Raw genomic sequence first — 17963 nt, forward strand, 5'->3', positions numbered from 1 at the left:
ATGAAAACTAAAGGCAGTGCTGTATTTAGTGTTGGCAGTTCTTTGCTGCCCTCTGCTGGACAACACTGAAACACCTTAAACACTTCACTTTGTTTTCTGGTTTGATTTTAATGTGGAATGGAAATTAATGTCCCAATGAAAATGAATTAATTGAGTTTATTTAAACTCAAAAATCTCAATAATTGTCATTTTAATGTGTTTTATTCAATTATGACAGTTATTACAGTCAATCATTAACACTGTAAACACCTATTTCTTTTAATCAGGCATTTTAAATCTTCCACAGTACTGCAGTACAGGAAACGTAGAGGGGAGGAGCAGCTCTGAGGGGAGGAAACGCTGAAAGTCAAGGTATGCAATCATTCATTTCAGACTCGTCGGCTGGGAGTCGACAGAGCAAAAGGAGGAAAACAGGCCATATAAGGCAGAGTGAGTAAATCTTTCTTTTGACTCGTGAATTGATAAAAATTCTATTTTGTGCTTCATATTTGAGTCAAGAAGCAGATCTGTGTCAAGGTGGCAGAGTTTAAAAAATGTTTAAAGAGAACTTCCTGTCCTCTCGATACTGGGTGTGACACTTGTTTATCTTGAGTCTTTTGTTCAGAGTTCACAGTTAGGTTAACGGTTTACTTGTGCTGATAGTATTACTGTTACTATTATATCACTGTTAGTGCCACTGGCATTAATGCTACTGTTAGTGGTACTAATGTCACTGCAACAGTTGTTATTACTGCCTGTATTATTCTTCTTTCAGACATCATCACAAAACGAGAGAGTCGCTTTACAATGACGGACTTAAAATAAGACGGGAATACGTGGAGTAAGTTCAGCTCTGTTTTTGAAAATGTTCACATCTTACATGATCCGTTATTTCATGTTTTAGAAACTACTTTCAAAATGTTTGCAGATATTTCTTTTTGTCGTCATTCTGGACAGACAGTAATTTAAAGCTGGCTGTCTGTGTGAGCAGGGAAAGAATAGCTTAAGAGTGCAAAACATATTTTTTGGAAATGTTGCAGTTCAGATTCAGTTATCTGCAAGGTGCCATGATGACAAATATGGTTTATATGTTTCATTGAGTTGAGAGGAAACTCTTCTTTCTTTCTTTACCTGAGGGCAATTTTGAGACACCATTTTTCTCCTATTTTATACTTTTACTCCAGTACATTTCTTAGCTGAATATTGTTCTCTCTACTGCACTACATGTATCTGACAGCTGGAGTAACTACTGACTTTGCAGATTAGGATTTTACCTACAAATTTGATTATACCATCATTTAAAAAATAGAATTATATAGATGAAAATAATTTACAAAGTAGTCCAAACTATCTCCATACGATCAGCTACATGTTTATGTATCAGCCATAATATATAATTGACATAATGAGTACTTTGACTTTTGAGACTTTAAGTATGTTTTGCTGATAGTATTTTAAGGTTTTGTATGTAAGATTATTCCTTGTAAGGGAGTATTTTACACTGTTGCTTTGACATTAGTAAAAGGACCTGAATACTTCCTCCTCACTGGTTGAAAGACTTTTTACTGTTAATCATTAATCAGTTATTGATAGCTCACTGCATGGAGACTGTTAGTGTTATCTGCGAGGTGCCATGATGACAAGATGTAGAAACACTAGCAATAATTTCCACATATTAAAAGTAGGCTACGGCTTAAAATACATGCAGGAATTATCATATATGACTTAAGTATAGAGTGAGTGATTTTTGCTATTTGGTTGGATGATGAACAAACCATCTGAATATGTCACATAAAAAACAATTAAAAGTAATGTTAGAGGTTTCTGCTACCGAAGCAAAGAGTGGAAAAGTAGTTAATAACTGATGAGTCTATCTGACCCAAATGTTGAATTTATAATAATGTGAGCCAATTAATAGTGTGTGGATTATTTTTTCTGATAAAAGACAATATTTCGCTTTCATTTCCAGTTTTCATCACACAGTTGTCTCATGTTATTCTGAGCTGCAGTGGTGGAATCAGAGTGTGAAATCATCCACACTGTCAGCTGTCACTCTGGGGAAAAAATACATTTTATGCTATTAAAATGCAGCTAAAATCATCATTTTGTGATTGGTGTCGTAAACGATCCCTCTGTTTGTTAGAAGCTCTGTTTTAAAACTAGAGTGGAAATAGAAAGTCTGGAACAATAAAATGTTTCCACTGACCTATAGAAATATATATTGCCCTTTTTTACTTGTCACTTTATTGTAAACTCAGGACTTTTGTCCATGGTGGGATCCTGTAGGAACGAAGACTCTTTTTTTCCCAGTGATCTGATTGGTCAGTGGTTGGAGTGTTGACAGGTTGTGAGCCGATGTTCAGCAGAACTTACCATGGTGATGAACCCTGCTAAGAAGTGAACCAGTGAAATGAATGAAATGAAATCGAATTATTGTCTTTTATCAGAAAAATAATCTATTAATATTAATATTCTGTTGTATGATTACAGGCTCTATTCATCAGTGCATTTCCTGCTACTATTCTTCCCTACACCAACAATAGAGAAAACACCTGAGAGTTTCTTTCTGTGATGAACAGAATATAAGAAAGACTTAAAAACACGACTATGTAACACAACATCCCTCTTTAAAATAAAAAGTTGAATTCATGAGAAATAAAAGGCTGCATTGCTCGGTTCAACACATTTAGGGGTTTATGGCCAGTAGTTTAAAGAGGCTAATGTTGGTTAATGTTAGCAAACTTTAGATATTGTTGTATAAGTGACATTACTGTTGTATGATTACAGGCTGTCGTTTACATTTCACTTCATTGAATAAAACTTTTTGCTGACCCTAAACAGAAGTCTTCTGCAGGTATTTGGTATCTCCGTTTCATCTCATATCATGAAGTACTTCATTCATGGTTCTGATGATGTCGATGGTAATTAACAACCCCACCCCTTTCACTTGAACGCGATTGTAGCTCAATAGGAAAACCCAGAGTTGACTGAGCTGGTTGATAACCAGCTTCATAGTACTGGTTATTTGGATGGCCAATGTTAGGTTCAGTGAAGCCAGATAACAAAAAGATATCCCTGGTATGTTCAACTTGCTTCGTTGTACAGACCTCTGAGTTCACTGAACCACAACAAATAGGTGAGTTGTAAAAGTAGAAGACTAACTGGAACTTGTGGTGAGAATGCTTTGTCAACTATTGTTTAAGATTACACTTTTATTCTCAAAGTTTAAGCCAGAAAAATGTAAATTTTAACATGTACATTTCTATGATAACAACGTACATATATGAAAACTCGATCTAATAGAAAGGTCCAGAACAGCTTCTGAGTAGACTTGTGGCAAGATGTTTTTCATGAAGATCCTCTTGAGTTTCTCTTACACTTTAACAACTGTGGCCAAACTGGGCTTTTTGTAAAATCAGTCAGATACAGTAGAAACACAGAATGAGTTTCTACTGTCAGAGACAAACAGAAACAACTCTTCTCTAATCAGTGTTCTCTGATTTTACCAGAGAGCCAAGATGACAGAGAGTGACCTTCTCAGCATTCTGGATGATTTGATAGACAATGAATTTAAGGACTTCAAGTGGCACCTGAAGCAAGAAAAGGTGGACGACATCCCACCCATCAAAAAGAGTAAGCTGTCGGAGGCAGAGAGGCGGGACGTGGTGGATCTGATGGTGCAGAAATATGAATTTGCTGGAGCTGTGGAAGTGTTCAAGAGCATTTTAAAGAAGATCAACAGGAATGATCTGGTGACGGAGTTGTCAAACATCAGCTCAGGAGCAGAAGGTCAGTCACAGGAAGAGACAAACATGACGTCACATCCAGTCAGCAGATCTGTGAAGAAAAACAGTCCAGACAGTAAGTATTTGGACAGTGACACATTTTAGTTCTTCAGGCTCTGTGTTTCAGCACATTCAATTTAAAATAAAATAATTGATACTACATTAAAGTCTCTTAATTTGAGTAGGTTTACGTCAACATAGGAAGAGCTGTGTGGGAGATATGGACCTTTTAACACATAGTGCCTAAATTGCAGGGGTTCAAATGGGACAGATACACATAAAGTCAGACTAAATAATCATACAACAACGCAGACATAACCACGCAAACTGATGCCCACGGGAAATCTGGCGATATCTCCTCCACTGATCAACAGACACTGGCAGCTCTGTGATATACTAGTACATCCTGAAGTCTGGTTTCTTACCATGGGTAATTTGGGGGATTATTAATTATTTTTTGTGGGTCTAACTGTGGTAAACATGAATAAACTCTTGCCAGGTGAGTGTAATTCTGACAGGTGGTCCTACAAAGTAACGGTTATTGGTTACTTGGTACTGTACCTGATTTCCCCAGGTAGATTTCTCCTGGAGAACGTCAATTTCTCTGCCATGTATACACAAAACATTTACTTAATTAAAGACTGTACATAGGGAAAGTGGAGCAGCTAAATGAAAGGAGAGATCATTACAGAGTGATTCAACCTTTATTTAAAGTCTAACAAAACTGAAACTAACACAAAGTATCCTCTAGAAGTTTTAATGAGTTGGTTTCTACCAGTTAATATTTTACTGTTTGTTAAATTCAGATACATTCACGTTGTGAGGAAAAGTTCTGACTCAAACACACAGAGCAAAACAGGAAAAAAAGTCAGGACTAACATGTCTTCTATATAAAATAAAAATATCAATAAAATAAATAAATATCTATAAAATGAGAAAGGCATGCTTCGAGAATAAGGTCTGATCACTGATTTGTTGCTTGTACACACAGATTTACAATAACCAGGTTACTACTGTGCATGTTAACATATTTCCTGATTACCTGGTTTCTCTGGATAACCTGCTTATGTAAGTGCATGTAAACACACCGATAGAGGTTGAGATCTATATTTTTTCTCTTTCATCAGATGTTCTGCAGAAAGTTTTACATGACCACAAGATCAGTCTGAGGAGGACATGTCAACATGTGACTGAAGGACCTGATGAATCAAGAGGTGAAACCCTCCTCAACAGTATCTACACTGAGCTCTACATCACAGAGGGAAAGAGTGAAGATGTTAACACCCAACATGAGGTGATGCAGCTTGAGACAGCTTCCAAGATGAAGACTCACCATGACACTCCAATCAAATGCCAAGACATCTTTAAAGCCTTACCCAACCAACAGAAACGCATCATCAAAGTTGTTCTGACGAATGGTATCGCTGGCATTGGAAAAACCTTCTCAGTGCGGAAGTTCACTCTGGACTGGGCAGAGGGCACAGAAAACCAAGATGTCAGTCTGGTAATTCTGCTTTCATTCAGGGAGCTGAACTTGATCGAAGATGAGCAGTACAGTCTCCTCATGCTAATCCATGATTTCCATCCAACATTACAGAAGGTCACAGCAGAGAAGCTTGATGACTGTAAAGTTTTGTTTATCTTTGACGGGCTGGATGAAAGCAGACTTTCATTAAATTTCAAGAACAGGAAGGTCGTGTCTGATGTCACACAAAAGTCATCAGTCAACATCCTATTGACAAACCTCATTGAGGGGAAGCTGCTTCCCTCGGCTCTTGTCTGGATAACGTCCCGACCTGCAGCATCCAATCAGATCCCACGTACATGTGTTGATAGGATAACAGAAGTACGAGGCTTCACTGATGCCCAGAAGGAGGAGTACTTCAAGAGGAGATTTAGTGATGAAGAGCTGTCCAGCAGAATCATCAAACACATCAAGACATCCAGGAGCCTCCACATCATGTGTCACATCCCAGTCTTCTGCTGGATCACTTCTGCAGTTCTAGAGCACATGTTGACTACAGACCAGAGAGGAGAGCTGCCCAAGACCCTGACTGACATGTATTCACACTTCCTGCTGGTTCAAACACAGAAGAAGAAGCACAAGTATGATGAAGGACATGAGATGAGTCTAGAGGAGCTGACAGAGGTTGACATGGAACTTCTTCTGAAGCTGGGGAGGCTGGCATTTGAACATCTGAAAAAAGGAAACATCATGTTCTACCAAAAAGACCTGGAGCAGTGTGGTCTTGATGTCACAGAAGCCTCAGTGTTGTCAGGAGTTTGTACAAAGATCTTCAAAAAAGAACATGGGATCTACAAGAAAACACTCTACTGTTTTGTTCATTTGAGCGTTCAGGAGTTTCTGGCTGCAGTCTACATGTACCACTGTTACACCAGCAGGAACACAGAGGTATTGGATGACTTCCTGGATGATGTGGACGATGAAGATGATGATGATGACAGACATGATAACCATTACTCATCTCTGGATAACTTCCTGATGGGAGCTGTGCAGAAATCTCTCAACAGTAAAAATGGCCACCTGGACCTGTTTGTTCGCTTCCTCCATGGCCTCTCTCTGGAGTCCAACCAGATTCTCTTAGAAGGCCTGCTGGGTCAGACAGAGAACAGTCCAGAAATCATCCAGAGAGCCATCGAAAGGCTGAAGAACATGGACACTGGGGATGTCCCTCCTGACAGAAGCATCAACATCTTCCACTGTCTGATGGAAATTGATGACCACTCAGTACATCAGAAGATCCAAATGTTCCTGAAGTCAGAGAACAGATCAGAATACCTCTCTGATATCCACTGCTCAGCTCTGTCCTACATGCTGCAGATGTCGGAAGAGCTTCTGGATGAGTTTGACCTGAAGAAGTACAACACATCAGAGGAGGGACGACGGAGACTGATCCCAGCTGTGAGGAACTGCAGAAAGGCTCAGTAAGTCCAGATGTGATTATATTTGAATTGTTCTTCAAATATAAATGATATAAAAATATTCTTCTTATTATTATTAAAATAGTGTTCTACTTGTTTATAGCCATAATAATATGTCAGTTAAATTTAGTCTCAGATGTTCTTGAGCTGTTTCAAATGATGTGAGTGCAAATAATGTTGATTTTTCAGGTGTGTCGCAATCTGCTCCTCAGTCCCTCTCTGCAGCCACACACTCCCATCTCCATTCTTCTTCCTGGCCATGTTTGTTCTTCCTACTCCCCAGACCTCCCTTACTCCACCAGATACCCTCAGACTTTTCCACAGACCTTGCGATCACTGCAATTACCTCATTACCCTCCCCTATGCTTCGTCGCCCATCTCCCCTTCTCTGTGTCTCTGCGTAAAACAGACTCCAGGTTCAGAAACCACAGTCTTGTTCATCAACTGAACAGAACTGAACCTTTTCTGTAGAGCAACAGAAGTCAGTTCCTGCTGGCTCATAGTGGTGTCTTTAAATATTTGAACTCTCCTTCAATCGGTGGATATGAATCATATGTGTTTGTGTTGTGACAGATTTCCAGTGCTTAAAATTATATTATATAAATATATATATATATTATATATTATATATTATATATTATATATTATATTTTCTTTCTTTTGTGATCTGTCATCCAGTGTGCAGAAAGGGTCCACCCATACAACAAACAATTTTTCCTCTTAACCTGAAGTCAGATGAAGCATTTAGTCCTTTTATGTGGAGTGTACATACAAGGCTATGGGGCAGTAAACTTCTTTCATATATATACGTATAATGAGAGATTATTTTCTGTTTATGAAATCTGTTCAGCGAGTAAAGTGTTTGCTCTGTGTTTCCCTCCTGTGTTCATGTACTCTTCCCCAGGCTAGTCACCTGTTCCCTTTTCCCTCATTAGTTCTGTCTGTATTTAAGACCTTAGGCCTGTACTACAAAGCAAGTTCAACATACCTGGGATATATTATTGTTACCTGGCTTCACTGAACCTAACACTGGCTGTCCAGATAACCAGTACTATGAAGCTTTTTATTAACTAGCTCAGTCAACTCTGGGTTTTCCTATCCAGCTACGAGTGTGTTCATGTGAAAGAGGTGGGGTTGTTAATCACCAGTTACATCATCAGAACCATGATTGAAGTAATTCATGATATGAGATGAAATGGAGATACCAAATACCTGCAGAAAACTTCTGTTTTAGGGTCAGCAAAAATTTTTATTCAATGAAGTGAAATGTAAACGACAGCCTGTAATCATACAACAGTAATGTCACTTATACAACAATATCTAAAGTTTGCTAACATTAACCAACATTAGCCTCTGTAAACTACTGGCTATACGAAACAAAACCCCTGAATGTGTTGAACCGAGCAATGCAGCCTCAACTTTCATTTTAAAGTCGTGTTACATAGTCATGTTTTTAAGTCTTTATTATTATCTGTTTGTCACAGGAAGAAACACTCAGGTGTTTTCTCTGTTGTTGGTGTAGAGAGGAGTAGTAGCAGGAATGCACCGAGGACTGATGAATATAGAGAGCAGAGCAGAAGAACAGAATGGTAGAATTCAGACTGTTTAAAGAGCTCTTATACACATTAAAGGTCAATGTTATATTTTTAATGCTGATACCCTGTAACATTTTTCTGATGACATCATGTTGAAAATAATTCAACCTTATTGGTTTGTTAATTGTGTTTGTGTGCTGAATCAGTTTGAGATTCTAAGAAAAAAAAGTTGACAAATGTCATGCAGTCATCTGTCATGCACATCTATATAGTTATCTACATGAATATTTAATTATGCGCAGGTCTAATATTGTCAAGCCATTTGTTTTATTTGTGCTTGTCAACAGTCACTAAATTGTCCTGCTTATGGATGTGAACCTGACAGCAGCAGGTAGCAAAGAGAGTTTACCTTTCTCAATGGTAACTGTTCACTGAGTTGAACTGAGTAAAAATATCCTGGAGTCAAATTAAAAACAGTGGACAATAGAATGGTTTTCTAATCAAGATGTTCTCATGCTAACTTTGTGGAGACAGACATGGGATCAGATCACACAGACAGACTGTGCACAATATGGAAGCATCAATGTAACTCAATTTTCTCTCCCTTCATCTGTAAGGTTAAAGCAAAACAAAGATTAAAAGTCTGCAGATATAAGAGAAAGTGAAGAGAATTATTGTTTCATTCAAGCACAGTGAGATATGATTAGATGAACTAGGAGTGCTCCAGTAGCCTACTGGTTAAGATGCATGCCATATAACCGCAATATCCACAGTTCAATTGTGGTGGAGCTTTGTGAAAAAGAGGTAGTGGTGTGCTCAAGGACTGTCTTGATCATATAAAACTCAAGAAAAACGCAAGTGCTCTTGAAGATAAGGGTCATCACATTGAAGAAAAAAAACAAACTTCAGGCACTCATGTAGCGCAGGAATGAAAAACTCTTGGATTAAGTTAAAAAGCCTTACAATAAAAAAGTGACCGGTTTCAACCATTAAGGTCTTCATCAGGGTACAAGGGTGAACAAACAACAAACAAACATTTTATAAACTTGGCAGTTGGTGTCACTCCATCCTGATTACTGAGTGAATGCAGATGGATGACAGCAATTGGATCACAATGAGAAGCCATGTTTAAGACGGCATGCCTCTTCAAGTACTCAAAAAGTATCCTTGTGACGGGGTGCTGGTGAACACTCCGTCATTCCCTAACTGGCGTGCGTTTCTCTCTCTCTCAGTCGGAGAGAGAGCGCCGGTGCCGGGAGCGCACAGCGTGCAGTGCTCCCACTGTTCCTGCAGGGCTATGCTTCGGTTAAACTGTTTCTTGCAGGCCTGCACTTGTGTCCCGCGGTCCTGCACTTCCACAAACTTTTCCCCACTGCCCGGACTCTTTTCTTCCCGCTAGGCGTTCAAGGGTGCACACTCGGCGCTGATGCGACACACACACATACACACTTACCTGCTGCCATTGCCTCAGGGCACGGGCCAAACCAAGGCACTTCCTGGACACACCATAAATAGCACTTGGTGGCACGCTTAAGAGGGTCATGTGACTATAGACTATACCATTAACATTGAATGGACTGATATTTTATGATTTATTCTGGTTTGGGGGTATTTGGCCACAGCTGTATGGAGGGCGATTAGTGCCATTTTTCCTTTATGTGAAGTGTATCATTGATTTCTGAATTTATGTTTGTTGTGTTGCTAAATTTGACCTTAGGACGCTATAATTTGTTAATTGGTTTGCCTGGGGGAGGGGCTAGGAGTATATAAAGGGAGCTGTGCTCCTTTAGGGTTGTTGGTTTTTGGTTCTTGGCCGAGTAGCTATGTGGGTGACTAGCTGCCAGTGTAAGTCCAGTGAAACCTGTCTTGTAAATATTTTTTCTGTTGTTGTTGGTTTTTCCACCTCTGCACTGTAAATATTTTTGCCACTCCGTCACTCTTGTTTGGGAACTTGATATGAATAAAAAATCACCACACTGAAGTTTTCTCGTCATCTGAGCCATCATTGGTCCCTCCTTGAAAGCGAGCCCATGACAATCCTGCACAAAAACCAGAAATAAATGACCAAAACAACATTAAGATTATATACATCAAATCAATACATTTCATTGTGGTGGAGTTTTGTTGCATGGCATTACCTGTCTCTCCTCTTGCTTCCTGTTATCTCTCAATTGTTGCTCCTTCTCATCGAATGTAGCCAGCTGAGGTGGTTTGGGCACCTAGTTAGGATGCCTCCTAGACGCCTCTTTCTGGAGGTGTTCCAGGCATGTCCAACTGGTAGGAGACCCGGTGCAGACCCAGAAAATGCTAGAGGGATCATATACATCTCCTGGCCTAAGAATGCCTTGAGATCCCCCAGGAGGAGTTGGAGGGTGTTGCCAGTGAGAAGGATGTCTGGGTTTCCTTACTCAGTCTGATGCCATTGTGACCCAGTCCCGAATAATGGCAGCAGAGGATGGATGGATGGATGGATGTTGCTTCCCATTAAAGGAATAAAATGCCCCAGAAAAAAAAATTAGAAAAGAGAAAAGATTAGCTGAACCACTCATGTAAAGAGCAAATGTTGGTCAAAATAGGGAATGTCAAACAGTTTTGCCATCAAATGCATGAAATAAATATAAAGTGTCCTCTTTCATGATAACATATGTTGTAATATATGTGTCATGACAGACTCTCTGACTGTGGACTCTCAGAGACTCACTGTGAAGTTGTGGCCTCAGCCCTGAAGTCCAACCCCTCCCATCTGAGAGAGCTGGACTTAAGTGACAACGAGCTGCAGGATTCAGCAGTGGAGCTTCTGTGTGCTGGACTGGAGAGTCCAAACTGTAGACTGGAGACTCTAAGGTCAGTTCACTGGCTGTAGCTTTGGTAGTTGTTTTCTATATATTCAATTCAAATCCCTCACTGAAGTTTCAATTATTTTTGTGATTTGCCTGAGCACAAATCTGTAGAATTTAATTTTTTTTCAAGAATTCAGAATTAATTTTTTTCTGGGTAAAAGTGACTTCCAAAGTTAAAACTAATATGAAACCTCAGCAGTCTGAGTTATACATATAAAAAAGTGTCTTTGTGTTGCTTCAGTGTTTCCTTGCTGCGCAGCAGTGGAAGGATCGTAACTCAAAAAGGGAATTTTATACTAAATAGTCTGTAACTTTGAGTTAGACAAATCAAACGGATTTTTATCAGACTGTCAAAGCCTAATATTAGCTTCAGCTGAACTTATGAACTCATTTCCTACAGTGTAGCTGTGTTTGGAAGAGACCACTTCAGTCAATATGGACAGAGGGAATGATTACTGCCAACAATAGCATATTTTAATTACACATACTTACTAAACTACCAAATACAGGAAGAAGGAGGTCATGCAATACATAATGAACAGATTTTAAGTTCAACGTCTCTGATTTCATACTGATCCTCTAATTACATACTTGACTTTGAGTTCAGCGGCATTTTATGAATCAGTGTTGACATTAATATGTGTCTGATGTTGATCTGATGTTGTGGTGACATTTGGATGATGTCTGTAGAACGCTGACATGATGATCCACAATAACACAATGATAAAGTCACTCTGCTCATTTTAGTGAAAAGTTTATTGATGAGGACATAGTAATGTTGAACTACATATTTAAAACATGAACACAGTGGATTATAAATGGATATTTATCTGCATAATTTGTTCTTTATTCAGATTGTGTCGCTGCAGTTTGTCAGAGACCAGCTGTGATTTTCTGGCCTCAGCTCTGGTGTCCAACCCCTCCCATCTGAGAGAGCTGGATCTGAGAGAAAATGATCTGCAGGATTCAGAAATGGACCGGATGTGTGATTTCCTGAAGAATCCACAATGTAGACTGGAGACTCTGGGGTCAGTTCACTAACTGTCTGTTACTACTGTCAATCTTAATGTTTAACAATTGAACCTAATTTATGTACATACATAACTTACATCCATAAAGTTAATTTTAATTTTTACATATTTATTTTTTTACTCTACAGAGTTTAGTCTATAGGTCTAAAAAATGACCGATTCTTAAAGAAATTGTAGAAAATCTCTACTGTTAGTTTTAACAATAATAACAATAATAATTGTTAAAGTAAATTATCATATTCCTGTGAAGCAAAGGAAGGACTTTATGATGAAGGACATCAAAGCTTTATGGATACAAGTACATTTGCCTCATTTAAAATCTATTTTAATAGGATGCTGCTATAGACCATCTAACGCTAACTCTTTGTAATAACATGTGAGATGCTGGACAAGGTCTCGGATAGCAATAATGGAATATATCTGTTGAGTGACCTGAATATTGATTGGTTTTCTTTAACCTGCTCACTTAAGAAAAAGTTAAGGGCTGTAACCGATGCGTGTAATCTGTCACATCTAGTCAATCATCCAACCAGAATCCATACTAACAAAACTGACAACTTCATGCATTGACCATATTTTCACTAATACAGCTATTCTATGCTCAAAAGCTATATCGGTTCCTACTGAGTGCACTGAAATATAGTAGCATTTACAATATGAACAGCACTGATGCAGATAGTGGATGACTGTCTAATGGATATTGACAACAAGAAACTGACAGCCTACGGCTTCTCTTCCTCTGTGCCAATAGAACACAGATGTGTGTGTATATATATATATATATATATATATATACTCAATCTGGTAGAGTTTGTTTGCTTGCTGTTTGTTAGGAAGAGGTGTCACACTAATGCAAGAGAAAGACACACACACACACACAGGGGCACAGGGACACAGATAGATCAATGCAGGTGTTTAAAATATTTTTTATGAATCAGTGTTGCTATGAATAGCTGTCTGAATGTTGTGGTGACATTTGGATGATGTCTGTAGAAGGCTGACATTGTGATGATTTAAATTAACAGTGACAGTGAGCATTTTAGGAAAAAGCTCAGTGATGAGGACATGGTAATGTGGAACTACACATTTAAAACCTGAACACATCTGATTGGACTAAAATGGATCTTAATCTACATCATGCATTTTTTATTCAGATTGAGGGGCTGCAGTTTGTCAGAGATCAGCTGTGATTCTCTGGTCTCGGCTCTAAAATCCAACCCCTCCCATCTGAGAGAGCTGAATCTGAGTCTCAACGACCTGCAGAATTCAGTAGTGAAGCTGCTGTGTGATTTTCTGGAGAGTCCACACTGTAGACTGGAGTCTCTGGGGTCAGTTCACTGACTGTCTGTTACTATTGTTGATCTGAATGTTTAACAACTGAACCTAATTTATGTACATACATAACTTACAACCATGAAGTTAATTTTCTGTTTTCCGTATGATATTGTTTTCACTGTACAAAGTTTAGTCTTTACTTTTAAAAGATGCCTGATTCTTAAAGAAATCCACAATATCAACAGAGCCAATGATCCACAATAAAACAATGACACAGTCATTCTGCTTATTTTAGTGAAAAGCTCATTGATTAGGACATAGTAATATCGAACTACACATTTAAAACCTGAACAAATCGGTTTGGATTATAAATGTATTTTAATCTACATCATTTATTCTTTATTCAGATTGTGGCGCTGCAGTTTGTCAGAGATCAACATTGCTTCTCTGGTCTCAGCTCTGAAATCCAACCCCTCCCATCTGAGAAAGCTGGATCTGAGTGACAATGAGCTGCAGGATTCAGAAATGGCTGCTGTAAAGCTGCTGTGTGGTTTTCTGGAGAGTCCACACTGTAAACTTGAGACTTTAATGTCAGTTCACTGAGTGTCTGTTACTATATTGGTCTTAATGTTTAACAATTGAACCTAATTTATGTACATACATAACTTTCATCCATGAAGTTAATTTTCTTTTTTCCATATTGAATTGTTTTTACTGTAGAAAGTTTAGTCTGTAGTTATAAAGTATTACTGATTCCTAAAGAAACAGTAGAAAGTGTCGACTGTTAGTTGTTAAAGTAAATTTATGTTTATAATTTTTAGTAGAGTCACATCTGTATATAGAAGATCCTCTCAACTAATATCTGTTTTTCATTAATCAAGTTTACCTGCAGAAGGAGAAACATTTCTTTATTATATTCTTTAACATGTTTTACTGAATGTCTGATTATTGATACTGATCCTTCAGAACATGCACACAGAGGGATACAGAGAGATCAATGCAAGTTTAAAGTATGAATGTAATATTTCTTGTGAATCCGCGCTGACATGAATGTATCTGAATGTTGTGGTGACATTATGACACAGTAACACAATGACAAAGTCACTGCTCATTTTAGTGAAAAGCTCATTGATTAGGACATAGTGATGTTTCACTACAGATTTACAACCAGAACACATCTGGTTGGATTATAAAAGGATATTTATCTATATCATTTAATCTTTATTCAGATTGATTGGCTGCAGTTTAACAGAGAGCAGCTGTTCATCTCTGGCCTCTGCTTTGAAGTCCAACCCCTCCCATCTGAGAATGCTGGAGCTGAGTCACAATGAGCTGAGAGATTCAGGACTGAAGCTGCTGTGTGATTTTCTTGAGAGTCCACACTGTAGACTGAAGACTCTGGGGTCAGAAAACATTTTTTACTTCTGTGCTGAGATTAATATGATGTGTAAATTGTGGTGACACTAAACTGCAGACATAAAGCTAATATTATGCTAATCCACACTGAGTATCTTAATGGTACAGTATATTTTCTTCCTTAGTGGTTTAGTCCATTGACTTTGTCAGAACAAAGTTGAGCTGCATTTAAAAACTTCATATGACCTCTGAAACTCTTGATTTTTACATGAAATTTCACCTTCACTTTAAATTTCATTCTTTGAAGTTAAACCAAAAAACTCTGATATCCAGTATTTCCTTGTAACAACACTTTTAAGACTTTTATGAAGCTGTGCAGTGTCTATACTGATAGAAATATTTAAACACAAGATGCCGGATTTTTTTATGGCGACACCATTCCATTAAATGTAAATATTGTAGATATATTGAACATCCATTTTCTCCTATTTTCCAAAAATCCATCCTGACATATTTGGAATCTTTGTCAACGTTGGGATCTTAAGTTGATTCTGAAATATATTTCTGAGGGTTTTTTACTTGTATTTGACTGAAACAACATGAGTTTGTATAGATGGAGTCACTGGTGGAGCTGCAGAGTTTAAGAGGTGAAGTCACTACGTCTTTATTGCACTAGTAGTATGTTGTCATTAATATTAATGAGAGTTGGGTTCAGGTGTTTGGAGTTTCCATTTGCTAAACTTCTCCATTCTAATCTCTGAACAGATTATGAAACATTGAATGATTTCAAGCGGGAACTTTGTCTTCTAAAGTGACATTATCTATACTTTTTTCAGAGTGAGGGTCTGCAGTTTGTCAGAGATCAGCTGTGCTTCTCTGGCCTCAGCTCTGATGTCCAACCCCTCCCATCTGAGAAAGCTGGATCTGAGTCTCAACGATCTGCAAGATTCAGATGTGAGGCTGCTGTTGGATCTTAAGGAGAGTCCACAATGTAAACTGGAGACTCTGAGGTCAGTAGAGATTTGGAGTCAGTCTGTGCTGGTTTCAGCAGTATTGTATTAAACACAGTTAGTATCAAAGCAAAGATCCAGTATTTCCTCCAACCTTCTCAGTGTCTGCTTTCTTCAAGCTGTGAGAGGAGAATGGTGACAGGCTTCAGGATATGACAGGAAGACAGTGAGAGAGAGAGAACAGTCAGCCAATCAGATCAGCCAGAAGCTTGTTGTGATCATGTGTTTGAGTTGATGTGATGACGACTGTTGTTGTTTTGTTCATGTCTGGAGGAAATAAAGCTGGATTACAGCTCACAGCCTTACAAGATGTATAGAGAGTGGTCCTCATCATCAAACTGTCGTACCATCAATTCTGATCTGAAATTGTTTGTTCTCTCATTTCAACATTAAAGAATTGATCAATTCATCTTTGTCAGAGCTCTAAGATCAGTCTGACTGAAGCCTGCAAATCACTGGCTCTGATTTCACAGAACCATTATAAAGTTTAGTAACCAAATCTTACAGAGACTCTGTAGCTTTTAAACTTTTATAACAGTTCACATGTATCAACAATAAGTCCATCAGTAAACTGATGAGTGAATGTCTCTGTTTCTTCAGTAATGATGTGTTCATGACTCTCAACAGTTTATTTCCTCTGTGTACTTAAGTGAAATCTGCAAAGTAAACATACTTGATATCAAAAGTTTCTGCAGGCCTGTGAGCATGGAACTCCGTGTGTTCACTCCAACACATTAACATGAGAGCTGAAAGCAAGCAGGCTACGCTGCACAGCTGCTCCACTTCTGGTCTGAACAGGACTGAAGTCCCTACTGCTCTTTATACTGGATGTACTGCATCACTGACTGACAGCTGATGAAGTGAGTCTCAGTAAACACTGATTTATGACCTCTGTTGTTTCTTCTTCTCTCATCAGCTGGAATTGATGATATCTGTAAGAGTGTGAGTGAACATCCAAGAGTGTGTGTTGAGAGAGGATCAACTGTATCCTGATGATCCATCTGGACCGGAGTCTGGATCTGGATTTTGTCATCTTCACTTAAGTCTCTTAACTGACCACTTTATAGATTTGATATACATAAGCTGTTTGATGCTAAAAAGATTTAAAAAAACACAGGTGTTATAAATCTGACTCTGACCCTGGGCCTATATTTATCAAGTGCCTCAGAATCACACTGAGTTAACAAGGACTAAAACTAATTAATGAAGCAGAAGAGAATTTACTTTTTACTCTCAGCAGGATGGATTACAGGAGAAGGATTACTCCTGGGAGAGAGGGAGTTGTTGTTTTACCACAGTCAGAGCAGCAAAATAGAAATAATAATGAGGTGTTGTAGTTTCCTCACAGTCTCAGCTGGAAATATTAAACAGTGGTAATTTGGTATATTATGTGTATAGGTAGGTAATTTACCAAGGTTATGTAACAAACCTATGATGCCAGAATTCAGATGATCATTCAAGATGATATTTACAAACTGTAAAGAAAGCCTAAGAAATAAATGTAGCCTATATGTTAATTAAGATAAGAGGTCATTTCACTCAGCTGTGTGAAATGATCTTGGTTCAGCCACATGGTTTCACAGCCTGTAATAGTGCTGCATCTTGCACATATTGCACAGACACATGTTGCAAACCCTCTCCATGAAGAACATCATCTCTTCCACTGTCCAATTCCTCTTTCAACTACACCCCAAGTTAACTTCTGTCCTCTACATGAAGGTAAATACATTGTAACAATAGAAACATATATTGTTAAGGTGCATCCTCCTCTCTCAAATATCAGGCTGTAGCTCTGCTGTTGTTTGAAGTAGCCTAAATAAAAAATAAGCCTATAAAATATTTGAGCTGTTGTAATGAAGTTGAGATATCCTTCATTATGCAGCTGACATGATTATTTTCAAATAAAAGTTTTAGTGGGCTGTAACTGAGGACCCTCGTCATGCTCATTATCTTTACAACGTATATTAAGCCAGATCAAAGTTTGATTCATGACTTCCATCACTGTCGGTTCTGACAGAATTGTCACTGTTGCACAGCTGCATTTTCCCTGTTATGATAAAGTGTAACATTGAGAGGACATTCTGTGTTTATTTAAATGATGTTCTGTAGAAACATCATGTGTTCTCCCCTGCATCACACACAAAGTCAGTCTCACAAATGATTCTGTTTTAGTCCAAACAATCTTTTAATAAGCTCAGTGTCATCAAGG

The 17963-nt window shown here is 38.3% G+C and overlaps 1 protein-coding gene across 4 annotated transcripts; it reads left to right on the forward strand.

The window, feature by feature from the left end:
* Positions 1 to 200: 200 nt before the first annotated feature.
* On the forward strand, positions 201 to 17592 carry LOC122989376 (NACHT, LRR and PYD domains-containing protein 12-like). Of its 4 annotated transcripts, none has more exons than XM_044362220.1 (11): positions 201 to 429; positions 755 to 820; positions 3489 to 3768; positions 4892 to 6710; positions 10913 to 11086; positions 11937 to 12110; positions 13268 to 13441; positions 13796 to 13978; positions 14618 to 14791; positions 15581 to 15754; positions 16671 to 17592. In XM_044362220.1, exons 3-11 carry the CDS (start codon positions 3498 to 3500, stop codon positions 16678 to 16680), a joined length of 3153 nt encoding a protein of 1050 aa, XP_044218155.1. In that variant the 5' UTR covers positions 201 to 429; positions 755 to 820; positions 3489 to 3497; the 3' UTR covers positions 16681 to 17592. The 4 variants fall into 4 exon arrangements, with proteins under 4 accessions (XP_044218155.1, XP_044218153.1, XP_044218154.1 ...); XM_044362218.1 differs by having other exon boundaries at positions 202 to 429; positions 3489 to 3840; XM_044362219.1 differs by lacking the exon at positions 755 to 820 and having other exon boundaries at positions 202 to 429; positions 3489 to 3840.
* The last annotated feature ends 371 nt before the right edge of the window (positions 17593 to 17963 follow it).

Source organism: Thunnus albacares, chromosome 9, assembly GCF_914725855.1.
Source record: "Thunnus albacares chromosome 9, fThuAlb1.1, whole genome shotgun sequence".
In the NCBI taxonomy this organism is placed as follows: Eukaryota; Metazoa; Chordata; class Actinopteri; order Scombriformes; family Scombridae; genus Thunnus; species Thunnus albacares.

Coding starts and splice junctions, on each gene's coding strand:
- LOC122989376 (XM_044362218.1), top strand. CDS start 3,498: ATGACAGAGAGTGACCTTCTCAGCATTCTGGATGATTTGATAGACAAT. Junction 6,711..10,912: donor AGGAACTGCAGAAAGGCTCA/GTAAGTCCAGAT, acceptor GTGTCATGACAG/ACTCTCTGACTGTGGACTCT. Junction 13,442..13,795: donor TGTAGACTGGAGTCTCTGGG/GTCAGTTCACTG, acceptor TTCTTTATTCAG/ATTGTGGCGCTGCAGTTTGT.